This window comes from Schistocerca americana, chromosome 9, assembly GCF_021461395.2.
Source record: "Schistocerca americana isolate TAMUIC-IGC-003095 chromosome 9, iqSchAmer2.1, whole genome shotgun sequence".
Lineage (NCBI taxonomy): Eukaryota > Metazoa > Arthropoda > Insecta > Orthoptera > Acrididae > Schistocerca > Schistocerca americana.
In genome coordinates, this window is record NC_060127.1 from 85,766,430 (window position 1) to 85,783,871 (window position 17,442).

The 17,442-nt window shown below is 42.2% G+C and overlaps 1 protein-coding gene across 1 annotated transcript in view; it reads left to right on the forward strand.

Annotated features, from left to right (window-relative positions):
• Positions 1 to 17,442, forward strand: part of LOC124550687 (amyloid-beta-like protein) — a 145,877-nt gene that overhangs the window by 108,614 nt on the left and 19,821 nt on the right. Inside the window, exons 6-8 of the mRNA XM_047125411.1 lie at positions 260 to 514; positions 11,096 to 11,286; positions 16,662 to 16,822. Coding sequence (XP_046981367.1) covers positions 260 to 514; positions 11,096 to 11,286; positions 16,662 to 16,822 — 607 coding nt within the window. The remainder of the gene's footprint in view (positions 1 to 259; positions 515 to 11,095; positions 11,287 to 16,661; positions 16,823 to 17,442) is intronic.

A 17,442-nucleotide genomic window follows, 5' to 3' on the forward strand; every position in this document is an offset into this window, starting at 1 on the left:
GGGAAAAGCGATCTGGGTGGTGGTGCTAAAGAGGAGGCTTGGGACCAGAAGGGGAAGGGATAGTAGGTTGGGGAGCAGGAAGATAAAGTGCTTGTTGTGGGAGTATGCAGTGACGTGGTGGGGACAGAGCAGGGCAGCTAGATGCAGTTGGGTAGTTTGAAGCGGGGGGAGGGGGGGGGGGGGAAGCAGAAAAGCATTTTCTATTATTAGAAGATAAATTACTGTGTTGGTAAGATTTTTGTTGTGAACATATTTGCAGGTGATGAAGGACTGGTCAGACTTAGAGGAACGCTACCAGGATATGCGTGCCAGCGATCCTCGAGCTGCCGACGACTTCAAGCGCCGCATGACACAGCGCTTCCAGATGACAGTGCAAGCCCTGGAGGAAGAGGGGGATGCTGAGAAGCACCAGCTGGTCGCCATGCACCAACAGCGGGTCGCCGCACACATCAAGGAGCGCAAGAAGGACGCCATGACCTGCTACACTCGTGCTCTCAGCGACAGCCCACCAAATGTAAGTGCCAGTTGGGAAGAGCTGTGCTCCTGTATAAGATGAAGTGTTACACAATGGATGTTCAGGGCAGGAGAACAGCTACCCAGTATTTTTGATATTTTGACATATCCGAGATATACTGTATGGACATCAACAGTGAAAAAACAAAAACGATGCATTCTGCAGGAAATACCCATTACGAAGGAATATTTGTTTGAAAATAAAAGTTCAGAAATAGTGAATGCATTCACATATTTAGGCTGTAAACTATCCTTCCTGGAAGAAACAGGCATAGCTGAGAAAGCCACCACATATAAAGGGTGCTTATAAATGAATATCGGGGCTTTAACACTTTATAATATTTATTACATTAAACTTACAGTTATAAATGATATGTAAAATGAAAGAGCAACTCAAACAGTTTTACCAAGAACCTTATAAATGTTCAATGTGAGCATCATTTATCACACAGCACACATCAAGTGTTTTTTATGCCTTATCCCATTGTAAAGTTTATGGGCCTTTCTTTTTTGGTGAACCTACTGTAAATGGCACTTCTTACCATGATACACTACAGCAGTGGCTCTTGCCTCAGTTGGAAGAAGCCAGAGAACTTCATTTTCCAACAAGATGGTGCGCCACCTCACTGGCATAGCGAAGTACGCGGTTGGTTGAACTTCACTGTACCCAAGCGCTGGATAGGCCGCAAGGGGCTCAATGACAGTGCTTGCTTTGCATGGCCTTCACGTTCACCCGACCTAATGCCACACGATTTTTTTCCTTTGGGGCTTCATCAAGAATCATGTGTACGTGCCTCCGCTACCAGCAGACCTCCCTGAATCAAAAACCAGATTGAAGCAGCTGTTGCTACAATCACTGAAAACACACTTATCAATATTTGGGAAGAACTCGGCTATAGACTTGATGTGTGTCGTGTAACAAATGGTGCTCATATTGAACATTTATAAGGCTCTTGATAAAACTGTTTGAGTTGCTCTTTCATTAGACATATCATTTATAACTGTAAGTTTTATATAATAAATATCACAAAGCATTAAAACCTTGATATTCATTTCTAAACACCCTGTATACATAAACAATAGGAGTCATTAATAGTGTAATGAAACATTTCATACTCCTGAAGCACACCAGAATGACAGTGAGGCCTGGACAATAAAGACAAAATATGTGAAAATACCAACAACCAGTCAAATGAAAGCTTGCTTTTTGCTGAATAATTCGAGTAACCGTGGTGAGATTTTCAGAAGTAACTACAATTTGTCTGGGACCAACATTCCTCACTAGGTCATCAGCCATACTGCCTGTCTGTTGGAACTTCGTGAAGAGCTTTTGGATGGTTTTCATAATAGGTAATTTCAGAACAGTAAGCCATGTTTGAAAACTACATCGTGTTGCCTATTGACTGTATTGTAACCCTTGGTATTTCAGTATCAGAAAAATACATTTCTCAATGGAATATATAAATTCTACTTCCTCCATCAGCACGCTAGCCTACTTTTACATTTCAGCAGTGGAAATGTCTGCTCTGAGTTGCGGTGCACTATTTGCATGCACTATCTGTTGTGATTACAGCACCAATTGTTAGCAGTTTTTTGAACAATTTCGAAACTACTGTATAAAATTCTTACAGCTTTCACAAAGACACTGTTACACTTATCTATCAGTCTTACTTTTTGATATATTTAATCTTGAAATTGGGAACTCTGTCACTGCGCATCCTGTATGTTGTAGATTGGTTCAAGAGCATTTACTTTTACTTGAAGGTAGAGGAAATGTTACAGGCTTTACATCTGTTTTCAACTGTGTCCTGGGCATCATTTCGAAAGACATTAGAATTAAGACAGCATCCATGGAATATGTAATTAATAGTAATAATATCACAATGCGAACCTTTTGCATGGTCTGCCAATAATGTATATTGAACTTGAAAGCACAGCTAATGAAAAATGATCAGAATGTATTATCCAGCGAGGACAACTGAAGACCTGGCCAGTGTGACATACTGTCATGTTGACACCTGAGAATCAGGAAGGGGAGGTAGCAACAGCATCTGCTGCAGTACCTTCACAGGTCGAGCACTGTCATATGCTACATGGCCATATGCCAAAGCCTTACATAGCATAGAAAATAAAAATTGTTTGACAATACTGCTAGTACACTATCACAGTGATATTATTTCACAGTGTAATTTATATGAATCCAATCTGAATAAACCACTAGCCACCATCGTTATGAAGTCCCATTTTTTTTTTATAAAAAATTAATTTAGTACGCCTTTTTATTTATGTAACTGGGCTTATAAAGCACAATTAGTGTAATTGATACTAATAGGAGGATGCGCTAAACACTATATAAAATTAATAGAACATCTACAAAAACTTCTATGAAGGCTTAAAAATATAATACAAGACCACTGGTGATGAACATGTGCTCAATACCAGCTCAATAAATCAAAAAGTATAAAAAGTAAACAGCCTTGTCTTTACACATTAATAAAAAATGTCATTTATCAATATGCGGACTAATTTATTTTGGCACCTTTTCAAATCAATTGGACAGACAGAATAATTGTTCCCAGCATTTTTGTGCTATCCTTGAAATCCAGTTTTGAGCAAGAGAAGCTGAGTTTTTGTGACATTGGTATTTCTTTGAATTGTTCATAAATTGCAGAAGCTGCTGATTAATAAAAAAAATTTATCAATACATCAAAGGCATAGTGTGTACACTTTGTTTCTTCTTCTTTGGGATAGATACTTGACTTCATCTCTGTTAAGCACAGTTCCTTATTATTGTAATTTGCTCACCATTGACTTACTTAATTTCAACATTTTGCTCACATGGTAAATCATCTTTCTTGTCAGAAATATCACATCCTTGTTTTTCTCATCAACAGTATGTTTAATGATACTAGGAGCAAGACACCACTGCTACCTGCAAAGACATTTTTTATTGATCACTTTTCGCAACTGCACTATGAAGTAACTCCTTGCAGTAATCTGAACTGGAATGTCGTTGTAAGTAACCACGTGACCAAATTAGTTTCCACTAAGGCCAGGTCTACACACTGAAGTGACAAAAGTGCTGCGATAGCGATATGCACATTACAGATGTGGTACCCTCTGCAGGCCTGGGGGTTAGAATAGGCCCGAGGTATTCCTGCCTGCCGTAAGAGGCAACTAACAGGAGTTTCACACGTTTCGGCCTTTATGTGATGGTCCCCTGTTGGGTTTGACCTCCATTCTTCAAAATTTTCCCGAAGAGCGGGCCAATTGGGGAAGGATGCCTTACATGGTGCATCGTGTCCATTGTGCATTAAGATCTTTAGCCCACTTTCTTGTTGTCACGTTGCAGTCTCATCCATTCTCCACCTCTTGGGGAGGACACCCTCCTAGGTGCGTTTTCCACCATGCACTATACAGTATCACTTTCTGTGTCGATGATGACCATGGACTTCTTTGCATCTATCCAGCACGGTAGCCAGTCCATTGTGGTGGGGCCGCCATGTACCCTGTTGTTGTAGCCCCCTGACCACACAGGGATTGCTCTGCTGATGCCTGTGCTGTTAACTCCCCACGTATGCCAAGGGGTGGATGCCCATCCCCCTGGGGCATCAGGACTCCCAGAAATGGCCTTTGCTATGGCCAGGTGGCGCCTGTGGGGAGGAGCCCTGGTCGGAGGGGGTGGCATCAGGGCAGATGACACGCGATGAAGCATAGTCCGTCATCTCTTGTTGGTGTTGAAACACCAGCAGTCTGTAAGCGATCATGAGCTCAATTCAATGCACAGAAGTTCAATTCAATGCACAGAAGTATGACCCCAAATCATTCCCCTCCCTGGCCACACCGTGGGAGGAATGTCAGGCTAAGGGTGGCAGCGGATCTTATTCGCCCCAGTACCTTGTATGTTCGAGGGCTGATGGGGAGTCTTTCATGATGATGAAGCCTCAGTTTTTTGTTGAGCATTTAGAGGACAATTTTGGAGAGGTGGAGGGCTTGTCCAAAATGAGATCTGGGTCAGTCTTGGTCAAAACATCATCCTCTGCCCAGTCACAGGAGTTACTCGCTTGTGACAAGCTGGGGGATGTTTCTGTAACCATCACTCCCCACAAGAGCTTAAATATGGTCCAGGGTATCATATTCCACAGGGGCCTTCTTTTGCAGTCGGACGATGAGCTGCACGCTAATTTAGAGCGACGATGTGTACATTTTGTCCGGTATGTCCACTGGGGTCCGAGATATAATCAGGTTGCCACCGGTGCCTGCATCTTGGCCTTTGAGGGTGATACATTGCCCAAGAAGGTCAAGGTGATGGTCTACCACTGTGATGTAAAGCCCTTTATCCCTCCCGCAGTGCATTGCTTTAAGTGCTGGAAGTTCGGCCATATGTCTTCCTGCTGTACTTCCAGTGTCACATGTCGAGATTGTGGATGCCCATCACATTCCAATAGTCCATGTTTCCGTCTTCCACCTGTGTCAACTGCAGATAGCACCATTCGCCTTGCTTGCCAGACTGCAAGATTCTCCAGAAAGAAATGAAAATCATGGAGTACAAGACCCTGGACTGACTGACATGCACTGAGGCTAAGAGAAAATTTGAACGCCTGAATCCTGTGCGTACATCATCATCTTACGCCGCAGCTACAACAGTTCTGGCACCACAAGCTCCGCCAATCCAAGTCACCTCTCAGAGCTGGAAGACTACACCTGCCCCCTTGATGGTGGGTGACATTTCCCTCCCTGTTGTTCCTGCACCATCTACTTTGGGAGCAACACTGCCCCCCCCAACCATCGAAGACGTCTGTCCCCACTTCTAAGCCGGAGAAGCATAAGTCTCGCTAGGAAGGGGTCCCTTGAGTCACTTCCTTCCCAGGTTTCTGCTAGTGGGAAAGACTACACCCGACAGTGACTGAAGAGCCCAAAAACAGCCAGTCGTACAGCTTCACTCTCATCCTCAGTCCCAGAGACTGAGCCAGTGAAGTCCTCCCAGCCAAGGAAACTCAAGGAGCAGTGAGAGAAATCCAAAAAGAAAACCCCTAAGATGAAGGAAATTGTGGTGGCACCCTGACCACTGCTACCCACAAGCTCTTCCCCACCTTCCTGTCACTGCCCCAGCATCAGGCTCACAGATGCCTGCCCAGATGGGCTTTAAACAATGCGGACTGGGAAACTTTTACCTCTGCTGTCACTGTTGAATCTCCCCCACATGGCAATATCGATGTTTTGGTCGAGCAGGTGACCACAACAATCGGTTCTGCGTCAGAAAATGCAATCCCTCGCTCTTTGGGGTGACTGAGGCATAATGGAGTCCCTTGATGATCGATGAAAGTCGCTGAAGCAATTGAGGAGTGTCGGTGAGCTCTACAGCAGCATAAGCGGTACCCTTCCCTGGAGCACCTCATAGCCTTTAAACAGCTCCATGCCCGTGTTTGTTACCTTACCAAACGACAGAAACAGAAGTGTTGCGAGAGATACGTCCCGACCATTGGGTGCCATACGTCTGCTTCCCAAGTCCGGGCAAAGATCAAACGTCTTTTTGGACACCAGGCCCCAACAGGTGTCCCCGGTGTTACCATAAATGGCGTGTTATCTACTGACAGAAATGTGATTGCCGAGCACTTTGCTTGAGCCTCTACGTCGGAGAACTACCACCCAGCCTTTCGCACTCTCAAACAGTGGCTGGAACGGAACGTCCTCTATTTCACTACATGCTGCAATGAATCCTGTAATGCCCCATTTACAGAGTGGGAGCTCCTCAGTGCCCTTGCACATTGCCCCAACAGAGCTCCTGGGCCTCATCGCATCCGCGGCCAGATGATTAAACATCTCTCATCTCACTACAAGCGACATCGCCTCGTCATCTTCAACCGGATCGGGTGCGATGGTGTCTTTCCATCGCAATGGCAGGAGAGCACCATCATTCCGGTGCTCAAACCTGGTAAAAACCTGCTTGATGTGGATAGCTGTTGGCCTATCAGCCTCACTAATGTTCTTCATAAGCTGCTGGAATGTATGGTATGTCGGCAGTTGTGTTGGGTCCTGGAGTCACGCGGCCTGCTGGCTCCATGTCAGGGCAGCTTCTGCCAGGGTCACTCTACCACTGATAATCTTGTGTGTATCGAAACAGCCATCCAAACAGCCTTTTCCAGATGTCAACACACAGTTGCCATCTTTTTTGACTTACGCAAAGCGTACGACACGACCTGGCGACATCATATCCTTGCCTCATGAGTGGGGTCTCTGGACCCCGCTCCCAATTTTTATCCAAAACTTCCTGTCACTCTGTACTTTCCATGTCCAAGTTGGTGCCTCCATAGTTCCATCCATATCTAGGAGAATGGAGTCCCACAGGGCTCTGTATTGAGTGTCTCTCTATTTGTAGTGGCCATTAGCGGTCTAGCAGCAGCTGTCGGTCCCTCCGTCTCACCTTCTCTGTATGCAGACAACTTCTGCCTTTCCTACTGCTGCTCCAGTACTGGTGTTGCTGAGCAATGCCTACAGGGAGCCATCCACAAGGCACAGTCATGGGCTCTAGCCCACGGCTTCCAGTTTTCAGCCACAAAGTCGTGTTTGTGCACTTCTGCCAGCATTGTGCCGTTCATCTGGAACCAGCACTTTACCTTAATGACGATCAACTCACTGTAGTGGTGACATATTGATTCCTAGGACTGGTTTTCATTGCTCGTTTGACTTTGCTCACTCATATTTGTCAGCTTAAGCAGAAGTGCTGGCAGCACCTCAGTGCCCTCCGTTGCCTGAGAAACACTAATTGGGGTGCAGATCACTCTATGCTGCTGCAGCTCTACAGAGCCCTTGTCCAACACCGAATTGACTATGGGAGTGTGGTTTATATTTCAGCAGTGCCTTCAGCGTTGCATTTGCTCGACCCTGTGCACCACTGCAGCGTTCGACTAGCGGCAGGAGCTTTTAGGACAAGTCCAGTGACCAGTGTACTGGTGGAAGCTGGTGTCACTCCATTGCAGATCAGCCTTGCGCAACTGCTCACCAGTTATGCAGCACACATTCGTTGTTCCTCTGAGCAACCGAATTACCATCTCCTTTTCCCGCCCATCACAGTCCACCTCCAGCATCGGCAGCCCAGGTCGATTGTGGTTCGCGTGCGGTCCCTTCCCTCTGAACTGGATTCCTTCCATTTACCACTTCTACTTGTGGTCCGTTCATGTACGCCTCAGCCGCAGCTTCGTCTGGACCTTTCATGTGGCCCTAAGGACTCAGTGAACTCTGCGGCTCTCCACTGTCACTTCCTCTTGGTTCTTGATGTGTTTCGGGGCTCTGAAGTGGCTTTGCCTACGTGCACGGCAGCCATATTGAACTGCAGAGCTGGTGGCCATTTCTTGTGCACTTCAGTATCTCCGTTCATGCCCTGGGGAGTCGTTTCTTTTATGTACTGATTCCTTGAACAGCCTGAAAACTATCGATCAGTGCTACCCTCATGGTAGCATCCATCCACGAGTCCACCTATGGTCTGGAATGGTACAGTCATTCAGTTGTGTCCTTCTGGACCCCTGGTCACATCAGAATCCCAGGAAATGAACTTTCAGACAGGCTGGTCAAACGGGCTACATGGAAACCACGTCTGGTGATGGGCATCCCCGCAACTGCCTTTGTTTGTTATTGTGTTGCAAGGTTTTTCAGCTTTGAGAGACGGAATGGCAAAATCTCAGTGCGCACAACAAACTGCGAGTCATGGACCCTGAATGTGTGGAAGTCCTCAATGAGGGCGTCTCGCAGGGACTCTGTGGTTCTCTGCAGGCTCCGCATTGGCCATTGATGGGTGATCCACGGCTGCCTCATGCGCCGTGAAGACCCACCTCAGTGTTGGTGCAGCACCCGGTTTACAATGGCCCATATTCTTCTGCTATGTCCTTCTTTCGCTGCCCTGAGACTTCATCTTTGATTGCTGGACTCGTTATCATTGATTTTAGCAGACAATGCCTCATCGGCTGATCTGGTTTTACATTTCATCTGTGAGGGTGGGTTTTACCATTCAGTCTGAGTTTTAGCACCCATCCTTTGTCCCTCTGTATCCTCCACCCTAGTGCTTTTAGGGTGAAGGCTTTAATGTACTGCGGGGTGACTGGCTTTTCCTTTTTATTTTCATGGTCAGCCAGCCACTGTAATCTGCTTCCTTGTTTTACCCTCTTCTAACTGTTTCTTGAATCTCTCTGTTGCTCTCTTGTCCTCTTTTGTTCCTTTTAGTGTTTGTTGCCTTTCCTTTGTTCTTGTGGTCTTTCCTTTCTTTCCGTTTTGTGTTATATGTCTCGTCTATTTCATTCTCACACTTGTGGCAGTGTTTTATTAGGAACAAGGGACCGATGACCTTGTAGAGTGGTCCCTTTCCCCCCTTTTAAACCAACCAACCAACAGATGTGGTAGTACCGTGTACACAAGTTATAAAAGGGCAATGCATATGAAAAAGTTTCTGACATGATTATGGCCACACAATGGGAATTAATGGACTTTGAACGTGGAATGGGAATTGGAGCTAGATGCATGGGACATTCCATTTCAGAAATTGACAGGGAATTCAATATTCCACAATTGATAGTGTCAAGGATGTGCTGAGAATACCACATTTCAGGCATTACCTCTCATCGTGAACAATGCAGTGACCAACGACCTTCACTTAAAAACCAAGAGCAGCGGTGTTTTGCGTAGAGTTGTCAGTGCTAACAGGCAAGCAACACTGTTTGAATTAAACCCAAAAATCAATGTCGGACATACAATGAACATAACCACTAGCTCAGCGCAGTGAAATTTGGTATTTATGGGCTATGGCAGCAGACAACTGGTGCAAGAGCCTTTGCTACCAGCACAACATTGCCTGTAGTGCCTCTCCTGGGCTCATGACCATTTTGGTTGGACCTTCGATGACTGAAAAGCCACAGCCTCATCATATGAGTCCTAATTTCAGTTGGTAGGAGCTAATTGTAGGTTTTGAGTGTGGTGTAGACCCTCACGAGGCCATGGACCGAAGTTGTCAACAAGGCGTTGTGCAAGCTGGTGGTGGCACCATAATGGTGTGGGCTGTGTTTACATGGAATGGACTGGGTCCTTCAGACTTTCAGCTATTTGGAAACCATTTGCAGCCATTCATGGAGGACACATTCCCAAAGAACAATGGAATTTTTATGGATGGCAGTGTGCCATGCCATGTCACCGAGCCACAGTTGGTATATAGAACATTCTGGACATTCGAGTGAATGGTTTGGCCACTCAGATTGCCCAACATGAATCCCATTGAATATTTATGGGACATAATCAAGAGTTCAGTTCACATGCAAAATCCTCCGTTGGCAACACTTTCACAATTATGTACAGCTAAAGAGGCAGTATGGCTCATTTTCTGCACATTTCACAGAGTTTTACTTTCACTGTTCACAACCCCCCCCCCCCCCCCCCCCAAATACACATTTAATATGGCCAGTGCACTATTGTTTAACGTTCAATGAGCCTCAATAATAGTTTGCAGGTGAACATCCACACACTGCTACAGTAGTTTACTATTGAACGTTTACAACCACTAAAAACCTAACCACACAGTTCTTGAAGAATAACAAGGTACCTATGGAACAGATACTGTCATTGTTTTAACACATGGCCTAATTGTGTTACTCATCTGAAACTCGGCTGTGGACTGACTGTCTCGGGACCATAAATCAGGCCCTTATATATCTTCACAATAATATGTGCTGAAACTACACATTGTTCGATGTTTAATGTACAAAAATTACAATTAAAACTTGACTCACTAAATTAACTGAATACATCGAAAAATTGTTTCTTTTAACAGTTCTACTAGAAGAGTTAGGCTGAATTATTTGTTTAAATCATGAAATTAACAAATTTTGTTATGCAAACAATATTTTTGACAAAATTGTTCATTACTGTGGAATTAATAAGAGCTGGCTTTGCTAACATGTTTTCGAATAGAGCCAAGTAGATCCTTTAAGAATACTGTTAGTTGTTCCTCCAAATGTGTGTAATTAGTATAGAATTTATATTTGTTTATAAGTCAATAATAGAATTTAAGCTCCAAAACAATCACTGATTTCACTCTATAATGAAAGATACTAACTAATAATAGTCAAAATAAATTGGAAAATCAATTACATACATAAATTAAGTACAAAATTGGACTTGGTGTTATATTCTCCAGAACTGAGGGCCAACCTTTCTCTTTTATGAAAATGCAGATTATAATCACTTATGTTCATGGTAATTAGTCAGACATGAAAAAATGAATTTTAAAGAGGCAGGAGGGGGAAGTAAAAATATCCCATCTCGCCTGGTCACAAGTTCCTGCACTACACTGGGCAAAAAGAGGTCCAACACAACATTAGGAGGTATCCCATGACTTTTGTCACCTCCCTGTAGTTTGCTTTGTCAGGTACTACAAGGTACACTGATAATATTTTCTTCTGTTACTGCTGGTGTATTTCTGGAGTGGGTCTCTCCTAATAGCTAGTAGAAGCATATGAAATTTGTGGTTATGCAAAACATCTTTCAGACTGAGTGGCTGCCCACTACATTGACCTAATTGTACTAAATTTGCCTGTTCCAGACGCACCGTGTGCAGAAGTGCCTGCAGAAGCTGCTGCGTGCACTGCACAAGGACCGCCACCACACCATCTCCCACTACCGCCACTTACTCGTCTCCAGCTTCGAGCAGGCCGAGCGTGAGAAGGCCGCGACACTCGAGCACCTCACCGAGATTGACCGCACTGTCAATCAGTCACTGCAGATGCTCGAGAGGTACCATTCACTTGCTCTCACAATGCTTTAAAAGTATTTCAATAGTATTTCTTATGCTTGGGTCCATAGCTAACTGAATTGAAGTTTTTGGAAACACCATTTTTTTCTGCAGGAAGTTGCTTTTTATTTTAAATAAACACTTTTCACTTGACTGGTTGATTTGGAATCCTAGGTGGTTATATAGCAACATCAAACAAAAAAAAGAATCATATTATTTGCTTTCATTTCTCAACATCTCATTATCCGTATGGGATTGTCAAAAGATTGACGTGTAATGACACCACATGTATGAGGTCAATTGCAAGAAAGAAAAGAGTGCACTCTACATGTGAGTTTCATCGCCATTCCAGCACATAGGAATCTTTCTTTTTCTTTCTGTATTTATTGTGGATATTCTCTCACTTGAAATGTGATCTCACACAATGATTTTATGACTGCTCAGCCATTTAAAATAAAACATCTTCAAACCAGTTAACCATTTAAAATGAATATATTAGTGTAAATGAACACCATGTATACATGAATAGGTACCTGTCTTTCTACCATAATTTGCTGAAGTCCTGTTGCATATCTTGTGGCTTTATTTCTTCTCAAACAAAACTATTCCTCTGCCAAATTTTCCTCCATTATCCTTTCCACCCTTTTATTTGTGATCCTTAACACAATTTTTGGCGTCACGTTAAGTGCTCACTGTATTTCTTGTTCCCTGTTTCTCTTCTACTGGAATCATTACCATTGTCAGAAAGTCCTCTGGTCATTTGTCACTTGCAAAGCCTCAATATTTCTTATATTTTTTCTTGGTCCAAACACTTGAATATTTCTCCTACTGCACATGCTGCTTTCTCCCACCTTTCATTGTAACTATTGTGGTCTTTATTTCTCCCAGTTGTCACACATAAAAGCTAAACCTTTTGGAAGTATTAGTCTGTTCCTTGGGAAGGGGAGAGGGGCAAGTTAAAAACGAAGTGCAGGTCACTCAGCTCCCAGAATGAGAAGGACCCACCTAGACATTACGGGTAGGGTTGGGGGTGGAGGCAGGGGGCAGAAAGAGGGGATCAGAAGGAAGGAGAAAAAATAGGTACACCCATTTTTCCTCTTTTTTCCCCTCTTCATTTCCCTACCACTCCTCTTTCTATTCTCTCCCTTTTTTTCACCACCACTCCCTTCCGCCCTTACTGTCCTAGTTCTTAATTGTACTCATCATTTCTCTTCACCATAATCTATTGTTGCTTCTCACTCTGCCTTTATCATCTCTGGATTGAAGCTGTCTTAGTGCTTACCAGTGTATCATCTCTGACTTACGCTTCCTAACCCCTCCCCCTACATCATTTTCTATTCTCATTCCCACTGTAGGTGGATCCCATTCATCTTGGGGTCTGAGTGACATACCTTTCCTTTTTAACCTTGGGTACACTATTACTCTCTTCTCCCTGAGTAAGGAATTAATAGGCCCAAAACCTAGGATGAATTAGAGAAATAATATACTGTAGCATATTACCTACATTTCACTGTGTAGCATTTGCCTTCTGCATTGGTGAAAAACTTCTACATTTATACCTACATTTTGAATTATTTAGCATGTTCATGATTGTGCTACTTGACTCAAATGACACATATTTAACCTACATTCCAGTGATGTGATGATGTATTCAATTATTCGTCCATTTACTCAGACTGGTTAAATAAAATAAAAAATACGTAGAACGTAAAACAAAAATTGTTAAATGTCACTCCTCTAAGTGATTTTTTATTTTATTTAATCAAACTATGTAAGTGGAAATATTGCAAACTTCAGTACTCCCATCACATCACTGTAACACAGGTTAAATGTGTGTCATTTGAGTCGTGCAGTACTGCCACAAACAGACTAAACTGTTCAAAATGTAAGTACAAATGTGGAATTTCTTCACTAATGCGGAAGACAATTGCTGTGTGGTTAAATGGAGCTAATGTATTAGAATATTTTATTTCTCTCATAATTCTGCATGAGACAGTTTTCTCATTAAAACTAACAATTGTGTCATCTTCTTGCTGTTAGGTGAAAAATTGTAACATATGTAATGCCCATTAAGTCTCTACGGTCTGTGAAATTGGAGCTGTAGCTCTGAATAGCATTGGACAGTTGTTAGAAAATAATAGTATTGTGAATGTAATTACTTTCACATTTGTGTGTGCCTATTGCCACTACAGAACATTTCACCCCTTGAAGTCGGTATTGGCCAGCAGTTTTGTCTCATAATTTGTTAAATTTTCTTGGTAGAATTTTCTTTTGATGCTCTTAGCACTCTTTATTTCTTCCATTATGACTGGTGGTCCTTTCTCATCATATACTTCACTCAAGAATTCAAGTTCCATAATTGTTGGTCTGTGATCTGTGTCTTATGATCAAACGTTATACATCAGTAAACACCAGCTTAGTCAGCACGACGTTGTATTTTTTATTTATTTATTTTTTTTTATTTATTTATTGTTCCGTGGGACCACATTTAGGAGAAGTCTCCATGGTCATGGAACGAGTCAATACATGAAATTATAACACGATTGTAGAAACAGATAAAATGAAACAAGTCGTTAGTTTAAATAAAGAAAATCAAGAATGTAACACTGGAATTTGCTTAATTTTTTTATCTCTTCCAGGAGCTCCTCGACAGAATAGAAGGAGTGAGCCATGAGGAAACTCTTCAGTTTAGACTTAAAAGTGTTTGGGCTACTGCTAAGATTTTTGAGTTCTTGTGGTAGCTTATTGAAAATGGATGCAGCAGAATACTGCACTCCTTTCTGCACAAGAGTCAAGGAAGTGCATTCCACATGCAGATTTGATTTCTGCCTAGTATTAACTGAGTGAAAGCTGCTAACTCTTGGGAATAAGCTAATATTGCTAACAACAAACGACATTAAAGAAAATACATACTGTGAGGGCAATGTCAAAATTCCCAGACTATTGAATAGGGGTCGACAAGAGGTTTTCGAACTTACACCATACATAGCTCGAACAGCCCGTTTTTGAGCCAAAAATACCCTTTTTGAATCAGAAGAATTACCCCAAAAAATAATACCATATGACATAAGCGTATGAAAATATGCGAAGTATACTACTTTTCGTGTTGAAATGTCACTTATTTCAGATACTGTTCTAATGGTAAATAAAGCGGCATTTAGTTTCTGAACAAGATCCTGAACATGGGCTTTCCACAACAGCTTACTATCTATCCGTACTCCTAGGAACTTGAACTGTTCCGTCTCGCTTATAACATGCCCATTCTGTCTGATTAAAATGTCAGTTCTTGTTGAATTGTGGGTTAGAAACTGTAAAAACTGAGTCTTACTGTGATTTAGCATCAAATTATTTTCCACAAGCCACGAACTTACTTCATGAACTACATTATTTGATAATGTTTCAATATTACACACAAGATCCTTCACTACCAAGGTGGTGTCATCAGCAAACAGAAATATTTTTGAATCACCTGTAATACTAGAAGGCATATCATTTACATAAATAAGGAACAGCAGTGGCCCCAGCACCGACCCTTGGGGAACGCCCCATTTAACAGTGCCCCATTGGGACTGAACATCATTACCACTCTCAATATTGCGGAGGATTACCTTCTGCTTTCTGTTCTTAAAGTAGGAGGCGAACCAATTGTAAGCTACTCCCCTTACACCATAATGTTCCAACTTCTGCAGTAATATTTTGTGGTCAACACAGTCAAAAGCCTTCGTTAAATCAAAGAAAACACCTAACGTTCTCAACCTTTTATTTAATCCGTCCAAAACCTCACAGAGAAAAGAGAATATAGCATTTTCAGTTGTTAAGCCATTTCTAAAACCAAACTGTACATTTGACAGCAAATTATGTGAATTTAAATGCTGCAGTAACCTTGTATATACAAGCCTCTCGATAACTTTAGCAAACACCGATGGCATAGAAATAGGTCTATAATTGTCAACATTATCCCTGTCTCCCTTTTTATAAAGTGGCTTCACTACCGAGTACTTTAATCGGTCAGGAAACCGACCACTGCTAAAGGAAAAGTTACAGATATGGCTAAGTACTGAGCTAATATACGTGGAACAATACTTCAGTATTCTGCTAGATACCCCGTCATATCCGTTAGAGTTCTTGGTCTTTAGTGATTTAATTATTAACTCAATCTCCCTCTTGTCAGTATCATGGAGGAGCATTTCAGGTAACAGTCTCGGAACACTTTTTTCTAAGAGCGCTATATGATTCCCTGTTGGGACTAGGTTTCTATTTAGCTCACCTGCTATATTCAGAAAGTGATTATTAAGTACTGTACATATATGCGACTTATCAGCAACATGGACATCCCCACTACGCACTGATTCTATATCCTCGACCTGTCTCTGCAGACCAGCCACTTCCTTTACGACTGACCATATGGTTTTAATTTTATCCTGAGACTTAGCTATTCTATCTGCATACCACATACTTTTTGCCTTCCTAATAACTTTTTTAAGCACCTTACAATACTGTTTGTAATGGGCTGCTGCATTTAGATTTTGACTGTTTCTAACGTTTTGATATAATTGCCACTTTGTTCTACAAGATATTCTTATCCCTTTAGTCAGCCACCCAGGCTGCCTGTTTGTGCTAGTACCCTGTTTTAAACGTTCTAACGGAAAGCAACTTTCAAAGAGCACGAGAAAAGTCTTGAGGAAAGCATTATATTTATCGTCTACTGTATCAGCACTATAAACATCTTGCCAATCTTGTTCCTTGATAAGGTTTACAAAAGTCTGTACAGCAACTGGATCAGCTTTCCTAAAAAGTTGGTAACTATATTTAACATGTGTTGAAGCACAAAAATCTTTTAGACTTAAAATTTGTGCATCATGATCTGAAAGGCCATTCACTTTTTTGCTAACAGAATGCCCTTCTAATAATGACGAATGAACAAAAATATTGTCTATGGTTGTTCTACTGTTCCCTTGCACTCTCGTTGGAAAGAATACGGTTTGCATAAGATTATATGAATTAAGGAGGTCTACCAGCATCCTTTTCCTTGCACAATCACTTATACAATTAATATTGAAGTCACCACATATAACTAACTTTTTGTATTTCCTATAAAGTGAACCAAGAACCTCCTCTAGCTTTAGCAAAAATGTTGTGAAATCGGAGTCTGGGGATCTATAAATAACAACAATAAGAAGTTTAGCTCCACTAAATTTAACCACACCTGCACAACATTCAAACACCTTTTCAGTGCAGTACTTTGAAACATCAATTGACTCAAATGGGATACCGTTTTTCACATACATGGCTACTCCCCCACACCGCAAAGAGCTCCTAGAAAAGCTGCCAGCCAACCTGTACCCAGAAGTCTCCAGTGACAACACACAATGTGCAGGTATCCAGAGCTGCGCACCAAGATTGGCCAGCTGATGGAGGACTACATCCAGGCCCTACGTAGCAAGGACGAGACTCCGGGCTCTCTCTTGGCCATGACGCGTGATGCGGAGGCAGCTATTCTGGAGAAGTACCGTGCAGATGTTGCAGCCAAACAGGAAGGTACTGTCACTTAGTTAATTATTTATTCATCCACAGATCATTTTACAATTATAATAGATGTGTCAGCTTAATTCAAGCTGCACACACACACACACACACACACACACACACACACACTAGTACCCTGTTTCTGGGCTTCAGGGAGGTCCCCCCATTCCGGATTGAATCCACCTAGCAGATTAATGATGAGGACCAGTGTGCCAGCCAGCCTGGTTGTTTGTTTCTATTCTAGGCAGATTCCCACAGCTGATACGATGAATTCCAGGCTGGTACCCAAATCCCTTCTCAGTTGCACAATTTTCAAACATTTCAAAAGTGTCCTCACATTTTTGTATGGAATAGTGCTAAACCCAGACAGATGGGGTACACAAATCCTATCCCAGGGGAAAGGAGTGACAACATGAAAAACATCTACCACTAATATTGCCAAATTCTGATTAATTTGCCAACCTTGTGAAGAAGTGAGATAAGGTGAGGAAAAAGAAAATGTCTGCTTAATTCAGCAATAAAGCAATTAAAAATCAACTAATCCAAGTGTGTAATTACCTGCAAGCTTAGTTAATTCAAAAACTAATGTTACACTATTTATTAACATTTATTTATTTATTTATTTATTTACA